Below are 16,821 nucleotides of genomic sequence, written 5' to 3'. Positions count from 1 at the left end.
GGACCTCACACGGGGCGGCCTCTGTGATCAGATGGGTTTTGGCAGCGCTCAGAGCACAGCTCACAGTCACTGGAGTTACATGTACAAGCAAGTTGAAGAAAAACATCACCACAGCTACATTGTGTGTGTGTGGGAGAGAGAGAAGTGTAAGTGAGAGGTTTATTTTGCAGCTTGTGTCGACGGTGGTGTTGATTAAAATGAAAGATTATCCGTCAAAAAACAGGATCAGGTTTGTGTCGACGTCTAACAGAACAGATTTCATTTTAATCAGACTACTGGTCGTCTAAACAGATATTGGTAAATGTTTAAATGTAGTGAAACTCTTGCACAAGTAGAGCAGATCCATTAATACAGTTTGGTTTATTTTTCCATTTGCATGTGTTGATCTATTTCAGCCATGCAGTGCCAAGCCAACCGGTCCAGATCTGTATCAGCTGTGTCCTCCGAGGATAAAATCATGTCTGCTTAGTCTTAGCGGCAGCCGTTTTCACTGTTTATTTCTCTTAGTTTTGCTTTTTTATAAAGTAGAATGTATCTAATTGATGATATCAGACTAAGTATAGCTGCATATTGGCACATATTCAACTTTTAATTTGTAAGATACAACCTTGAGGAGCTTAACTTTGACCCAAAGTCTCTTATGAGGCTTAAAATCTCTTTTCTTCCAGCTTCTGTGTGTAACAAGTGACTGTGTGTTGGACTTTAATGGCTGCCAGGAACGACCCTGAACGCCTCGCAGCACTGCGGCTGAGCGAGACCAGTGTAGCACGCCGACCAGGAGCTGAAGCTGACGCCGACAGCGCCACTCTCGCTATGCAGCTATGCAGGTAACCAAGGTGATAGACTGAAACTCTGAATGTGCAAAAAAAAAAAAAAAGTGCAAAAAATCAAAAGCCTGAACTGATTGTCACACGAGACCAGTTCTGCCCATCATCAGTGATATCCTAAAAGCTTTTTTTAGTATTATTATGATTTTAATTATTATTTCCTTCCTACATTCATAACTGATTGATCCTTCTTTTACCCTGATCTGGATTGATATGTGACTTTCACTATGTTTCCAGTCCTCGGTTGGTTCAAAACCTTGTGGTGAATATTGAGTCATGTAAAGAGAAAGTGAAGTGAATCTGTATTTTTTAGGATTAAGTCACAGATTAACTGTGATAAAGAGTTTATTTTAATTATGCAACCTCCTGAGGGCTGTTGTGTGTTTTTAAAAGAGGTTGGGTTGTGTTTGTTTTGTCAAACGGTCTTCACATGGTTCTGTCGTGTCGGTATGAAGGAAGCTAAATTTGTTGCACACTAATGTAAGTTAGCAGATGTTGTTGTGGCAGAAATACAAAGAAAAAGTTAAACCTAACACGTTAAGTACTTATTTAATGTCAACCTCACCTTTGCTTCTCTCAAACATTAAGACATTAAAACTCATCGAGGCTGCGATGTAGAGCGTCAACACATAAACTAATGTGACTGTTTTCCTACTGTACTTGATAAAGTCTGAGCACCTTGTGATTGTAACCAAGATATATATGTATATATAAATATATTTTTTACCTCAAACAGCTCCATAGTCTTTAACTATAGAACAGCATCATTCATCTTCACTAAGAAAGTGATGTACTTTGATAGATAAAGCAGGAGAGGCGTATTCTTCCGTTGGAGCACCACTAATCTTGATTTACGTTGTTACGTTTGCAATGTTTTGAATGTTTTTTATATTGTTATTTATTTTTTGTGTCAGCTTCTAGGAAGCTTTAGGTCTATAGTCATCTTTGGGTTTAGTTTGTAATTGGAAAAAAGCACCATGAGATTTTTATTATTTATGGTAAAATTAAAAATAACTTCAATGATAAAATGTGTCCCTCTTTATTTTACTAATTGGCTCATTGATCACTTTCCTCCAAAACACATTGATAATAAGGTTACAGATTTGCTGTTTGGTATTTTCTCCTTCTTATTCTAAATAACAAAGAGTTGTTTTCTGATTCTGCTACATCAACTATGATCTTTTGTTTTCACTTGTGACAGAAGCGTTTGGTTGTGACGAGCCTTTGATCTGAAGCCCAAAGGTTTGGTTTCTACCTGGAGTTGTTCTGTCTGTGTTGACTCCACACAGCTACACGGTGTACAGCTCCTCTTTGTACATTTTCTCCTCTGCAGCTTCCTGGCAGGGGTGGGCGGATCAATCCCCAGAGCAGCCTATTGATACGACCTCTACCTAAGTCTTGTTCTGACTGTTGAGGACTGATACCAAAAACACACGGATCCCTCACATGGTAGCTCACATCCCCGCCACACAAACACTCTCCTTGCTGCTGAAGTATCTGTCTCTCTGATGCTGGTGTGTGCCTGTGTGCAGTGAATTCACATAATGAACATAAATTGATTGTATTACTGAAAACCATTTTGTGATTAAGTAATCAACAGAGAACAGAAAGAAATGCCTCATTTGGCAAATGATTTGCTGGAAATTACAAGATATTAAGTAGTAGCCTATTAATAATGTGTTCTCCCCATAAATTAGACATATTTCTCCCCAGTACATAAACTTGAGTAGTAGCAATATCATCACTGATATTGGTGAAGTGCACCTTGTTATTAACTAGGTGTCAGATCAAAACTAAATATTGTGATACTGTGCTGTTTCCTGACAGTGAACACAATAGGAGTCAGTTTGATATTTGATATGTTATTATATCCATCACTGTCTTAGTTTAGGCGTCAGCAGTAATGAGGCATGTGGTGAAAGCCACACACACAGTTAAATGTATAATTCTCTGACAGACTTGATATTCATAGACATTAGAACAGTAATATCTAATTCTGTACATAATTAATAACTCAGCCAAGTGAGGATTGGACTAAACGTCAGAAAGACAAAGTGTATTTTACAAGAGCACAAAACATGGACATTTCCTTTTAGGTAAATAAATTCACTACACAATACAGGTGTCACAAAAACAGTTCAAAAGTAGTTAGTGTCCTCCAGAGCAAATCTTTAAACCTGCATTTTCAGTTGTGTTTTTCAGTAATCTGGCATCTACGGAAAAAAAAAAAATTAGGAGACACGCAATATCAGCAGTGGTTATGAGTTTTTATTGTTTTACCACATTGATCCAAACCAAACGTCTGGACTATCATTATCTTCACAGGATGAAACAAATGGGCATTTTGGGCGTTTAGTAAATATCTCAGCAACTGCTGACTGGATTGTCAGGACAGTGGTGATGGTCTCTAAACAATGAATCCTAAAGAAGAGAGAGCGAAAGAGAGAGAGAGAAACACCCAGGAAAGAGCCCAGTGGCATCAGCACCATGGAGAGCTCCATACAATCAGACCCTGATAAGAGAGAGTTCAAACAACATGTTTTAGGCATGATTCAGTCTGAACTGTGTTTAGTTGTTTATTTAGTCATGAATATTTAATTTGTTAAATGATCATCTTGCCTTTACAATTATTCTTTGATAGGGGTGACATAACCAGTGATGTGTGAGTTATCTCTTATATGTTTCATTAGGCTACATTATTTGATTTATATTGCTGTTGTGTTATCATCACTATATGATATATAATAATGTAATGACCCAGTTGTGTGCTCTAATTACTCTTAGCGGCATGGCTGGATTCATAAAACACCCTATGGCAGAAAGTTCAATGTAATAATTTCATCATTCCCCAGACACACAGAACCCAATCTGAAACATTGATTAACTGATTAGTTAGTGGTTGATTACCCAGCACAGAAAAATGAAGGGAAACTGATAAACAGCATAAAGACAAGATGGAGGATGGAGGACAGAGATACTTCATCCTGTGGTTCAGAGCTGCACATTTATCATGTAGTTCTGTATTAGACGTGATCAGTGATGGTCTCTCTATCTAGTGAACTTTTTTTTTTATTGGGGCCCCTGAGGGTCTGGGGGGCCCTGAACAGTCGGTTTATCCAGCCTCAGTTATCATTACACATTTCTCCGCCTCCCTCTCTCCCTCTCTCCCCATCGCCTTCTCTCTCTCTCTCTCTCTCTCTCTCTATCTCTCTCTCTCTCTCTCTCTCCCAGTGTTCACCTACGTCTCTCTCCCATGCTGAGGGGTGGAGGCTGACGGCCGCTGCCTCCTTTTTCCTAAAGGAAGAGAGAGGAGGATGGAGGAGGAGAGCGGCTCTTCGTCTTCAGTCAGTCGGTGTTTCTTCTTCGCAGAGCGGCTCGATAATCAGGAGCTTCTTCAGCCTCACTGGACAGTCATTTTTCATGGGAACAGAAAACGTCTTTACAATGATCCGGGGAGTGACCGTTGATCCGCTGCACCGACAGGTAGGTCACAGTGCACCGTGTGGCACCTTTACACACACACACACACACACACACACACACCTTTACCTCCGCTGCTGCTGCCTGTAGCCATCATCACCACATCCTGGTACTAATGTAATCATGGTATATACATACGGGGGGACGGTGGGGGTGGAGAGTTGCATAACAGTGGAAGGCGAATCAGAGATTAATTAGCAGAATAATTATGAGTGCGCTGTGTGGAGAAAACGGAATAAATCAAAGCAGCCGTGTGGATGTGAACATAGATGTGAGATGTGATGGCTGATTTCCTTCACCGTGACATGATGATGATGATGATGATGGGAGAGGAGAGAGAGGAGAGGGGAGGGGAGGGGAGGGGAGAGGAGGGGGGCGCTCGGACAGAAGACCCTGTTGAAGAAAATGATCCAGGCGGTGAGAGGCTGCAGGCCCGCGGCCCTCACGTCTCCACAGGACCGAGCAGCTCAGATAAGACGCTGCCTGCACCGAGAGCCGCGCTGGTGCGTGTAGGCTACTATACACACACAGAGAGAGAGGCAGAAAAATGAACTGCCATTATAGGAGGCTGTTATTATTATCTGGATCACCTTCATCTCCATGGCGACGGGAAATCTCCAGCCTGATAGTTTGCTCTCCGCTTCCTGCGGATGCACCTGATCCCGCAGCAAAATCATTTAGCCTAGCCCGCTGCTCCATAATAAAATCATGTTCTTGTGCTGGGCAAGACTTTTCTTAACCAGAAGGCCGATTGTATATAGTTTATATGAAAACACCACTCAGCAAATCCTCTAACCGGATAATTCAGGTTCAGACCACTCTCTAAAAAGTTAGAGCTACAGGCTATTTATAACTAGTAAATTCTGAATTATATAAACCTTCATTATAGGAAATAACTGTTTTCATGTTTGCCATCTGAAACTTAATTATAGACCTGTTGGTACCCCTCTCTAATAAGGTAGCATTTGTTTTATAAGTTGTAATGAATTGATTTATTAATAATTGATCAATATGTAATGTAGGTGCTTTGTAGTCAGGCAGTTATAAGCCATTGATAAGACCAGCTTTTGAGTTGCCAGGTTGTGGAAAATCCTCCTTCAGCAAAGCTCTTTAATTCACCAGAGAGGACCCCTCCTAACAATGGACGGATAGGAGGAGGGGGCTGCAGGACATCTGAACCAAAATCCATGAATAAACCAATCAGCATCTTAACATTTACAACAACAGACGATTGACTGGTTTATTAACATTTATAGTTGCATGTGACTGACTGACTGACTTCTGCTAATGGTTCTTTAGAAAATGAGAAACCCAACACACTTTGTTGATGTCACACATTTATGGATATTTATAAATTTGTTATAAATAAAGAGAAACTTTTAATAAAAACACATTTCACACTTAGTGTATTTAACAGTTAGTCCAAATCTGTAGGTTAATAAATGATGATGATTATACCATATAAATGTGTCACTCACTGCAAATGTGTAAATTGAAAGTTTATAAATGGATTTTGGTTGAACCGGTGGTGTTATCCCTGATGACTTAAAGTGTTGTGTCACATGATGAGTTTCCTCAATCTGACAAAAAAAGTTGTTTAATTACAGCTAATAAAACCTTTTATAAGGTGCCATATCAGGAATTGTTCCCAACTTATTTTATACCATTGTTCACCTGCTCATCATCCCTAGGTTACAGCATAAATATACTGAATTAATTAAACTTTATTTAGTCAAGTAGCTTCCTTCAGGGTGAGAGCTCTTTCTCAGGAGAGAGTTGAGAACAACAAACACTCATAATAATTCAGCACAAGCAGCATAATAAAGGCCAGAAAACCACAGTCAAGAAAAAAATAATTTAGAAAACATTACAAGAGTCATATTGAATATCAGGTGATAATCCTTAACCGTCACCGGGGAGAAAGACAGAATCACTTCCTGTCATTTATAAGATTCATACCAGGATTAGTGTGTACATATGGGACATCTACGGTTAATTAGTAACTTAGTCATGTATTGTCGTGTGTTGATATGTGAAGAAGTTTAGCAGCAGTAAGTCTTGATGATTCAAAGCATGATTCAAATATCAAATATCACCAGAAAACACTAATGGCTCATAATGTTAGAAGTTGTTATGTAATCATGTAATTAGGGACCAACCAGTAGGTAGCCTATGTTTTTTCAGGGTAAAAAAAACAGTTATTAGTAATTATGCAGACCAATAACTGATAGGTTATTTGGAACTGATATGCCAAGATAAAACTACTGCTACTTTAAGTACATTTTAAGTATTTCTATTATTTTGTCCACCCCACTGACATCACTGGAGGCAAACAGCATTTAGTCTGTATTATATAATAGGCTACAACACAACAGCTCCACACGCATGCAGCAGGATTTACTGCAGGACTGTTGTATTAGACTGCATCAGTTTTAATGTATATGTAGCTATATTATCAGTTGCTCTTCATCACATGACTGCTGGAGCCTACATTTACGCCATTTACGCTTCTTTTAGCAGCTTTCACTAATTCAGCTGCTGAGATCTGCTAGTTACTTTAGCTTAGCAGTTGCGCTGGCTTCTCTCTCTCTCTCTCTCTCTCTTGCTCGGTCAGTTTTGGATCAACAGATGAGCTTGTTCGTCAGTCTGGTGTTTTTGTAACTTCAGTGTGGAGGATTGAGATGTTGATCATGACTTCGGTGTCTGTTGTTTTATCTTTAACACACAGCTACACTTGCTAACTCTATAGTCTTCCACAGCAGCTGCACGGCGGCTGCATCAGAGCACATTTTCAAACTAATTTATGTTAACAGCTAATAAAAATAACAATTCCCATTATCGGTAAAATGCTTGATATTGCAGCCGATAATCATCCAGTCTGATAATCTGCAGATCCCTATCTAAAATACTTATTAATTAATGTAAAAGTGATAATGGGGTCTGATGTTGTGGTTTATCCCTTTAGGATTACAGATCATTTATTGAATCACCACATATCATAAATCAATCCAGTTATCTGTAGCCTGTAATCTCTGATGAACCTCTTAAGAAACCAATAATGCTAATAAAATCAGTAGGTGAATAATAAGATTTAATCTTAATCCAGATGTAACTATAGTCGGTATTATTCTGTGGCTTAGACAGATGTCTGTTTTCTCCAATAAAGTCGGTTCCAGTGTAATAAAAGCTTTAGTCGTCTCCCACTTCAATAAAAATCATTCCTACTGAAATCATAGTCATATCCAATAAAAGGTTAGCTGCGTGGACTTATTGTCATCTCTGCCAAAAGCTTCCTCCTCCAAAACAAACCACTGTTTTATTTTCTGGCGTTACCCAGTTTACTCTGCTCTCTGCAGCCGCAGCAGCAGAAGCTGCAGCTCCTGACACTCACCGTTATGTATCACAGTCGGTGTTTGAAGGACACGATATCTCAGCTGGTAACATGACTCAACACCCACCACAAGTCGACCTGTGTCAGTCTGGCAGTCTGGTTCGACCTGGTGTGAACCCATCTGAAGATGTTGTACTTTTCTTGTCACAAGCAGCAACGGTTTTGTGCAGCAACTGGGTGTAAAGATTCAAAAACAGCTCATCTCTAAGAGCCAGTTGGTCAGGTGAAACCTATTTTGATATATTACTGTGCAAAACAACCACGTATTTTAGAGCTATGATTAAAGAGCTGGAGAAACAGGTGTTACTAAATATGTACACCTACCTGCTAAGTGTTCGTGATGCTGCAGTAGTTTCCTGTTTAGACGGCATGTTGTTTCCCAGCAACACATTTACACATTACTATCAAGGACATTGTTACTATCTAGAGCTTTTTTAGGTTTTACTGTTGCAACATGATTTAGTAATTCACCATTGAAATGAGCAGGTTAGCAAATCAGCAGCAGATTTTTTTTTTATTGAGTAGTCATTATTAGCTACTGTTTGCTCAAATCAATGAGCGTAGGCAGCAGCGAGTGCTTGGTGACTGTTTTCAGGCGACAGATCCAAAGCCTACTTGGTTTTTGTGATGCACCTTTCCCATATTGGCAAAAAATCCCACAGTGTTTCAGTTTTGCTTGTTTTATTTTTGTATGATTTGTTTCGGTAAGGACTTATCCTTCAGTCCCCCTCTGACAGTGAACGGAGAGCTTAATGTGTTTCAAGGCACCACACTGAAGAGCAGCGATACACTGTCTCTGTATACAGCAATGGCTAATTAGCTGTATTTTCAGGGAATCAGTTGTTGAATGAGTCTCGTTTTCATCCTCTGAGCATTAATCTCACCTAAAGAGCTGGAAAAATATGTTTGTTGTGTCTGCTCAGCTGTTTGTGCGGCTATAAATAACAGCAGTGTCCCCATGTGGCCTCAGCTCAATTTCAGCCACATCTGGATAACAGCTACTTAGTTAATAATCTTCCATACACAGCAGACCTAATGAAAAAGAGAAATAGAAAATGTCGTTAAATCTCATAAAACAAGTGTCAATTGATGCAGTTGTATCGACGGGGTTTCCTCTGAGTTGAGGTTCAGTGTGTATATACAATGTATAAACCGCATCCTGCCGCAAACCAAGCACGTGCTCCAGTGTTGATAACTGATGATCATATATTCAGGAACCTCCAGTTATTCAATTTAGCTTCATTACTAACTTCATGGGTGGCCGCCGGTTCACCAGATGAGCTATTCCAGGCGCCCCTGGATCCAGAAGTAAAAGTCCCATTCATTTTTTCTCATAGACAGTGTTTCATTACTCACAGCTGGAGGTCTTCTATGGCTGAGATAGACATGAAAATTTACTGGTTAAATTATCAGTGCTGGAGAAAATACCAGTTTCATTAATAATAAGTCAAAGCTACAAATTCGTGTGGATAAAACAGACGAAGGACTCCTGAGGTGCACCACTCACTGAGCTGATATGATTCCCATGTTTACAGCTTCTCCAGTCGTCTTAATCAATTAGCACTGACAAAACAAAACAAAACATAAAGAAACAAATGTCAGCTTCATTTCTTCAAAGTATGCCGTTGAGCCTAGCAGGCAAATTTCTTGCAGCATCTGGAAACGAGAGCTTCTGCAGAGTTTGCAACCAACTCACTGAGTTAATTAGCACTAAGCTACATCAGGCAAGGGGGGGAAAAAACAACACAATGCTGACAAAGATGTTTGATGATTAACGGATAAAAACTGAAAACCCTGCAAAAGTTTCCTTCCATGTAAAGTCAAGGATCTACTGTTTTGTGAAAAGTGGTAAATCTGTCACTGTTATCTGTAGCTAGCAAACACTTAGTTATTTACACATCCAGCAGCTGCAGAGTAACATCAGGGGTCATGTTTGTGTTCACGCGATGATCCATCCAATATTCGCTCTCTCTTTTTTTTTTTATATCTTAACCAGCTCCTGAGAAAATATGGCTCATCGGCGGCTAAACCATGTTCATTAGCTGGTCGCTACTTAATCTGCCTTTTGGTTTCAGTGTTTTACCACAGTCAAAACCACAGTGATAAATTAAGAGTTGTGGGCCATAAAACCAATGTAGAAAATAAGCAGAACGTACAACATTAACCACAGCACTATAAGGCTATTGTTGGCTTTCATTGTTTCTTTATTGTCTGGACCATTATAACAAACGTGCTTTATAAATAAAAGCCTGATTATTATGTTTCTATTCTCAGCTATTCATGTATTAGAGGGGAAAAAAATCCCCAGATGTGACATGAATGACAGTTTTATGCACAAAGCCGATACAAATACATTGTTCTTCCTGGGGCGTTCTGAAACGAGATGAAACAGACAAATGTTATCCAGTGCTGTGGCCTCATCCAGCACATTCCTGCTATATTGTGAGCACTTGGTAGACTGAGCGGTGCGTTGCCATGGAAACCAGCGCTGCCGAAGCTCATAATATTCCCCTGTGAATGGAGAGCAGAACGGCTTCAGCACAACCATTTGTTCCAGTGGTAAAAACACTGATGGTGGCTTATAGGCCGTGCGCACAGGAGAGGAAATCAGCCCTGATCTCAGGACAGGAAGAAAAACTCTGTATATTATGTGACAGCCACGTCGGAGGCATCGCATAACAACTCCACTGTATTCATGGGCGCTGCATGGATTTATTTTTATCTCTGTGCTGTCCTACTTAGATCCTGGACAGACATGGAAGAAGTACTCAAATCCTTTACTTAAGTCAAAGTAACAAGTCTTACAACACTGTCAAACCCACACAACTGATATAAATAAATAAATAAATAAATAAAAAAGTACTGTGCAGTAGAAGGCAATATAATCTGTATAATGTTCTTAAAATACTAAAAGTTAATGACAACTGTCCCTGCAAGATTATATATTGTCACTATCAAACATGAAAGCAGTTTTTTGTCTTGCTGGCTATAATTATTCCAGGAGTCAAAACCACTGGATTATGAAAATTTGATAAAATAATCAAAATATACACATTTAAATAATCGCATGTCAGAAGCCCGACCATTAAAACATAACTTACCCCCATAAAATAAAAGTACTAGTTGCTAATTAATGTTCTGTACAACAAGCCATAATATCTTATATAAGCTCTTTATCATGTCTTCAGTGCAAAAAATCTTAATTCACAACAACTAATTAAAATTGCTCAAATAATTGGAGTGGATAAAAAATGTTAACAGTTTTTATTTTAAAGAATGTACTAGAAAACAATATAATATTACAGTAGGCCTACATAAAGTAAGGTTAAACGAAGTAAGTTCTAAATTGCATTACATCCAATAAACTCTCTTTATCGATTATCCAGCAGATCAATAATAGAGCCAGATCTAAAATACCTAAATTAAAACAAATTAAACAAAGAAAATGAGTAGAAACATCCCAGGTAGTAGTATAATATATATCATATATAGTAAGTTAACAAATATAACAGATAACAGATAGCAAACAAAATACCACAGGAAACTACTGGGGAAGCTTGTGTTGAGTCATAATCGAAAGGCGACAGCCAGGACACCAAGAAAGGTAAATATAGAACTGGACATAGTTTAGATCAGAGTAATAAACCTCATTTATCTTCAGTGGATAATTACCGTCCTCCTCAGATCTGTTTACCCCACAGTGTGACTTCCTCTCGGTGCTGAGGAGCTTCCTAGCACCCACAACACATTACAACCTTAATTCAGAGTTACACACCTACTGTGTACTGCAGGACTTACTCTTACAAAGTAGCTTTTGTCAGTGTGGGTGGGAACACGTTCTCTCTCAACCTCACTGCAGCTGCACAGTTTCATGCTGAAACTATTTCGTACTACTCGTGTACCTGCAGACTGGACTCAACTCACGTGGTACTGGTAAAAATAAAAAATTTAAAAAAAGGCACACAGTCTATTGTTTGTGATATAATCTGCATGCATGGCGTGATTGTGTAGCTGCCACTCAGTCTGAGAGTGTGCACATTAAACTGTTAGATTTGCAAAAGCAATCTGTTTTTTATTTCTCTATTTCAGCCTCCTGTCCCTGACTAAAACAGATTTCTTTTTTCTCTCTCTCTCTTTCTAAAATGGAGCGTTTCTAAAATGGCCTCCAGTGTGTGTAATCTGAAAACACCACTTTCAGGTGTTTCATTGTGTTAAACTGTAAAAACGTCGAAGGCTGCTCAGGGACAACGGTCACTGACTGTGTGGCTTTAAAGAGAAATGCAACTTTTGGTCACATGATCAAACTTCCTCTGAGCTTTTTGTTTTAGATACCAATGCAGTTGAACTTACGGCACAACTGGAAACATTAGAGTGAATTTAAAATGATTTTATCAGACAACAAAACACTGTTTTTATCACGGCAGTGCAGCAGTTTGAGAATGATGCTGGTTTTAAGATTTATATAGTTCACATAGTTCATAGTTAGGTCGTTGTTATCGGGCTATGAAACTAAATCTTCTTTTTCTAACCCTAACCTAGTTTACTTACTGTAAGTAGTTTGTTTCAAGCTAATGAAGATATTGTTGTAACCATGGGGATGACCTGTACGTTGGTACCCGGCACAGTTACTGCATTTATTGTAACCATGACAACCGAGGAACGTTACGCCTGATGCTGTAGCCGCAGCATTTCAGGAAATATTATACAGATCGTTTTTTCATATAGAGTATATGTTGAGGACTTGTTGAGTGACATGACAACTTTAACTCCCTGTTGTCTCTTCGTCAGTCCTGCGTGTGATACGTCAGTGAAGCCGATGAAGATGCAGCACAGCTGTTGTCATTAACCTGCGTTTGTGTTGATTTTGTCCCGACTGTGATCATGATTGAGTCTATTGGGCCTGGGTCTGTCTCCCTCCTCAGTCCTCAGCAGATGCTGACTGTGACGCAGTGTTGTTGTTGTCAGCTTAACAAGAGACTCAGCCGTGTTTTGAATATTCTCTATTACTAACAACCTGGAAACAATATGGTGCATCCAAAGCACTTAACTGAAAACGTGACATGTTATAAATATTTGATTTAAATGAGGTGGGCTACAAGAAACAATTCCTCCAGTTATTAAAAACACTAAAACATTTCTTTTGAATACTTTTCTCAATGATTTGAGATCCAGTTAATTCATACTTTAAAGGAAATACATGATATAATGAGTAGCCTAAATTTCACCATTAATTCCAAGTTAAAAGTATCAAAGCAGTATGTTACAAACTGAAAGTAATCATAGGCCACACAAATGTATACTTGCATAGTTATATCATCATCATCATCATCATCATTATTATACTACTAGATTGAGGTGAATTGTAATGATACTCAACAGTTTTACCTGGTTGGTATGAAGAAATCTGAACAATAAAATGTCCAATATTTAATATAAAATGAAAGTAACCCACAAAGTTGGACTTTTGTCAGTATCACAACAACAACAGTGCCAACTATTGCCGATAACGACCGCCATGCTTCCTGTCTTACAGGCCTGAATCCACCTAGAAACCCCATGGAGCAGGATGTGGAGAGCCCGGCCATCATCAGACAGCCCAAGTTGCCAAAGCAGGCCCGTGAGGACCTGCCCAAAGCGCTGGCAAAGATGGAAAGGACAAAGAAGATCCAGCGGTACGTCCAGAAAGACGGCAAGTGCAACGTCCATCACGGGAACGTTCGAGAGACATACCGGTATCTGACGGACATTTTCACCACGCTGGTCGACCTCAAGTGGAGGTTCAACCTCTTCATCTTCGTGCTGGTGTACACAGTGACATGGCTGTTCTTCGGCTTCATGTGGTGGCTTATTGCGTACATCCGGGGTGATCTGGACCATATAGCAGACAATCAGTGGACTCCATGTGTCAACAACCTGAATGGGTTTGTATCAGCGTTTCTGTTCTCCATCGAGACGGAGACCACCATCGGTTACGGATACAGAGTGATCACGGACCAATGCCCCGAGGGGATACTTCTGCTTTTAATTCAGTCAGTGCTGGGATCTATCGTGAATGCCTTCATGGTGGGCTGCATGTTTGTTAAGATCTCGCAGCCCAAGAAGCGAGCTGAGACACTAGTGTTTTCCACCAATGCGGTCATCTCCATGAGAGATGGACGACTGTGCCTGATGTTCAGAGTCGGAGACCTCCGAAACTCGCACATCGTGGAGGCTTCAATCAGGGCCAAGCTTATCAAGTCTAAGCAGACCAAGGAAGGGGAGTTCATCCCTTTGAACCAGACGGACATAAATGTGGGCTACAACACAGGAGACGACAGGCTCTTCCTCGTGTCGCCACTCATCATCTGCCATGAGATAAACCAGAACAGCCCCTTCTGGGAGATCTCACAGGCCCACCTGGCCAAGGAGGAGATGGAGATCGTCGTGATTCTGGAGGGGATGGTCGAGGCCACAGGTGAGTGCTCGGACCCTGAGGGCTGTGCTTTAATACGGCCGAGTCGAAGAGACCACTGGTCAATATCAAAACACATCAATGTTTTTGGAAAGGTGAAACATAACTAAGGCCATTTATTGAAGTCCTGTATTAACATGTAAATTTGTCGCACTTGCACTTCAGTTGATGCCACAAGATACTCTTCAGTTATTTGATGGCTGTTGTTACTTCATCTAAAGGTTTTACATGTAAAACGCACAAAAAGCTTCTGAAATACGATGAATTGCTGATTAACTATGAACAGAACAAATGGTTGAGTTTGAGTTGAAATTGGTTTGTTAATCTAATTGTTCAGTAGAAGCAACATTTCAAAGGTCCAGCCGCTCAACGGTGAGTTTAGGTTGCTGCTTTTCTTTGTCTTAAACTACGGAAAAAGAAAGGCAAACTTTTTTTTCTAAATGTATATACAGTAGTAATATGTTGACGTTTAGCACAACATTAAGGCAGAAGTAAGCGATCCGGTCGTTTTGGCTAACTTCTTGTCAGCCAATGGAGTTAGCAGTCCCCGCCCTCGTCCCTACGTCACCACATTCACGCGCATCCCTTGGCTGCACACACAGAGAGGACCGCCCCTTTATGCCGTTCTCTCTCCTCATTGGATAAAGGTTGTAGGATACAAGGAAAGTTTTCTCCTCGGCTTACAGCAGAGCAGAGTGACTGGCAGACCCGTGTTTCAGACCAAACACTCTATATAAGTGATTGCTGTCGGAAGATATAACTATTTAAGACTTATATTAACACAAAAATTCCGCTTACTTCTGCTTTAACTACTGTATTTTAGTTGACCATGTTCACCACTTTAGTTTTTAATTTTTACCAGGCTAATATTTGCTACTTAGCAGCAGAGATCAAAGACTTGAGCTGAGCCTCATGCAGGTATCTGGTCGTCAGGATCATCAAAGTTATTACATTTAATTTTGACTGTCTGTATGTCAAATCTCAATCTGTTCCAGTTGTTTACAAGAAAAAAACAACACTACCAGTGACAATTTTTGGATTTAATTTCTTTCAAGATTTTGCCTTATTGTACTTATTCCTGTTTGCATCCTTCATGAGCACCACAAATAACATCCCATGACCCTGTAATGTGTCCCAAACCTTGTAATGCTTCGTTTTGCCTCCTATCTCCAGGTATGACGTGCCAGGCAAGGAGCTCGTACATCGGCACTGAGATCAAGTGGGGCTACCGCTTCACCCCAGTCCTGACGCTGGAGGACGGCTTCTACGAAGTGGACTACAACAGCTTCCACGACATCTACGAGACCAACACACCCAGCTGCAGTGCCAAAGAGCTGGCCGACATGACGAACCGCACCCGCCTGCCCCTGACCTGGTCCCTGGCCAGTAAGCTGAGCCAGCAGGGGCTGCCAGAGTCCGAGCAGGAGGGTCAGGAGACCAAGACCAGCCCGGACAACCAGGAGAAGAGCCAGCAGCAGACGGAGAGGAACGGGGACATTGCCAACGTAGAGAGCGAGTCCAAAGTGTAGCGAGCACAGCAGAGGAGGGCAGAAAAACAGCAGGTTGAAGGTCCATATGAGATTATTCGACTGCGCTGTATTGTACGCCTCCCACTTTGGGACGACCACACGCGAGCTTGCGGAGCACAGGTGAGAGTCTGAGGTACTGAAGGACGACCAATGAGCACAGTAGACCAAGTACCCCTGCACCAAGAACCGCTTCTTTCTCAGTGATTCACAGTTCCCCCAAAAACAACAATAAAACATGTCGACATGTGGCCCACCGCTGAACTGAAAACCCTGTGCGGCAAGTGCATGTTTCAAATATAATGTGATGTCCTCCTGTCTGATGAGATTCCTATTATTTTTTCTATTAAAAATATTCCTAGGGGCATTTGCATAAGTATTTTTGTATATACTATAAAACGTTTTGAATTCTTTGTTTTGTTGCGGTGTGAATATTTGACAAATGTTTGATACTACTTCCTTTAGGTTAGTTCTGTATATATTCTATGCCTTACTGTATGTATAAAGCTTTCATTATTTGTTTTTCACAGATATATGAGCATGTATAAACATTATCTGCCGTTAATTTATCTTGTATTGTGTATATACTGTATGACGATAATGTTACAAGGAAAACATACATCTCAATGGATGCAAACTCTAGTTTAAACCAATGACAAATTCTTCCCCAAATGATAGGTGTTTGTTTAAGGTAGTATTACGTGTCTATGATGCTATTCCTCGAGAAGCCATGACTTGCTGTTTACAGCTGAGTGACTTCAGACAATGGCCCTTTAAAACTGCATTTAGTCACTTTTGCACATTGGAGGCCTCTAGTGGAGAAAGTTAGTCACTATTTCAGTCTCCAGAAATCCCTCACATGTCACCTAACAGTATCAAAAACCAATAAACAGTAAATTGCATATTATGTACTTGATGAGGTTTTTTTTTATGGATGTGTCATATTGTGTGTACGAGAAGAGGTCATAGACCTTATAGACCTTATAACTAAAGTGTGTAAAGTGGTTTTATCTGTAAAATATACTTTAAGCATTTAAATCAAAGTACTTGTTCATAGGTCAAACCTTGATATACCTCATAAGATTATCAGAGGTTTTAAAAAGGAAAAACTGACTGAGAAATAATCAGTAACTCACCATCTGACAA

The 16,821-nt window shown here is 40.1% G+C and overlaps 1 protein-coding gene across 1 annotated transcript; it reads left to right on the top strand.

Annotated features, from left to right (window-relative positions):
- Positions 1 to 560: 560 nt before the first annotated feature.
- On the top strand, positions 561 to 16,582 carry kcnj6 (potassium inwardly rectifying channel subfamily J member 6). The gene is made up of 5 exons (XM_085798202.1): positions 561 to 827; positions 2,161 to 2,276; positions 4,059 to 4,310; positions 13,232 to 14,152; positions 15,323 to 16,582. Exons 4-5 carry the CDS (start codon positions 13,255 to 13,257, stop codon positions 15,676 to 15,678), a joined length of 1,254 nt encoding a protein of 417 aa, XP_085654328.1. The 5' UTR covers positions 561 to 827; positions 2,161 to 2,276; positions 4,059 to 4,310; positions 13,232 to 13,254; the 3' UTR covers positions 15,679 to 16,582.
- Positions 16,583 to 16,821: the final 239 nt, after the last annotated feature.

Source organism: Trachurus japonicus, chromosome 14, assembly GCF_045865225.1.
Source record: "Trachurus japonicus isolate A0001 chromosome 14, Traja_1.0".
Taxonomy (NCBI): domain Eukaryota; kingdom Metazoa; phylum Chordata; class Actinopteri; order Carangiformes; family Carangidae; genus Trachurus; species Trachurus japonicus.
This window is presented reverse-complemented; position numbering and strand designations above follow the sequence as displayed.

Excerpts from the sequence above, each read along its gene's own strand:
- kcnj6 (XM_085798202.1), top strand. The coding sequence starts at position 13,255 with ATGGAGCAGGATGTGGAGAGCCCGGCCATCATCAGACAGCCCAAGTTG. Across the intron at positions 14,153-15,322 it reads GGGGATGGTCGAGGCCACAG|GTATGACGTGCCAGGCAAGG; the intron begins GTGAGTGCTCGG and ends TCCTATCTCCAG.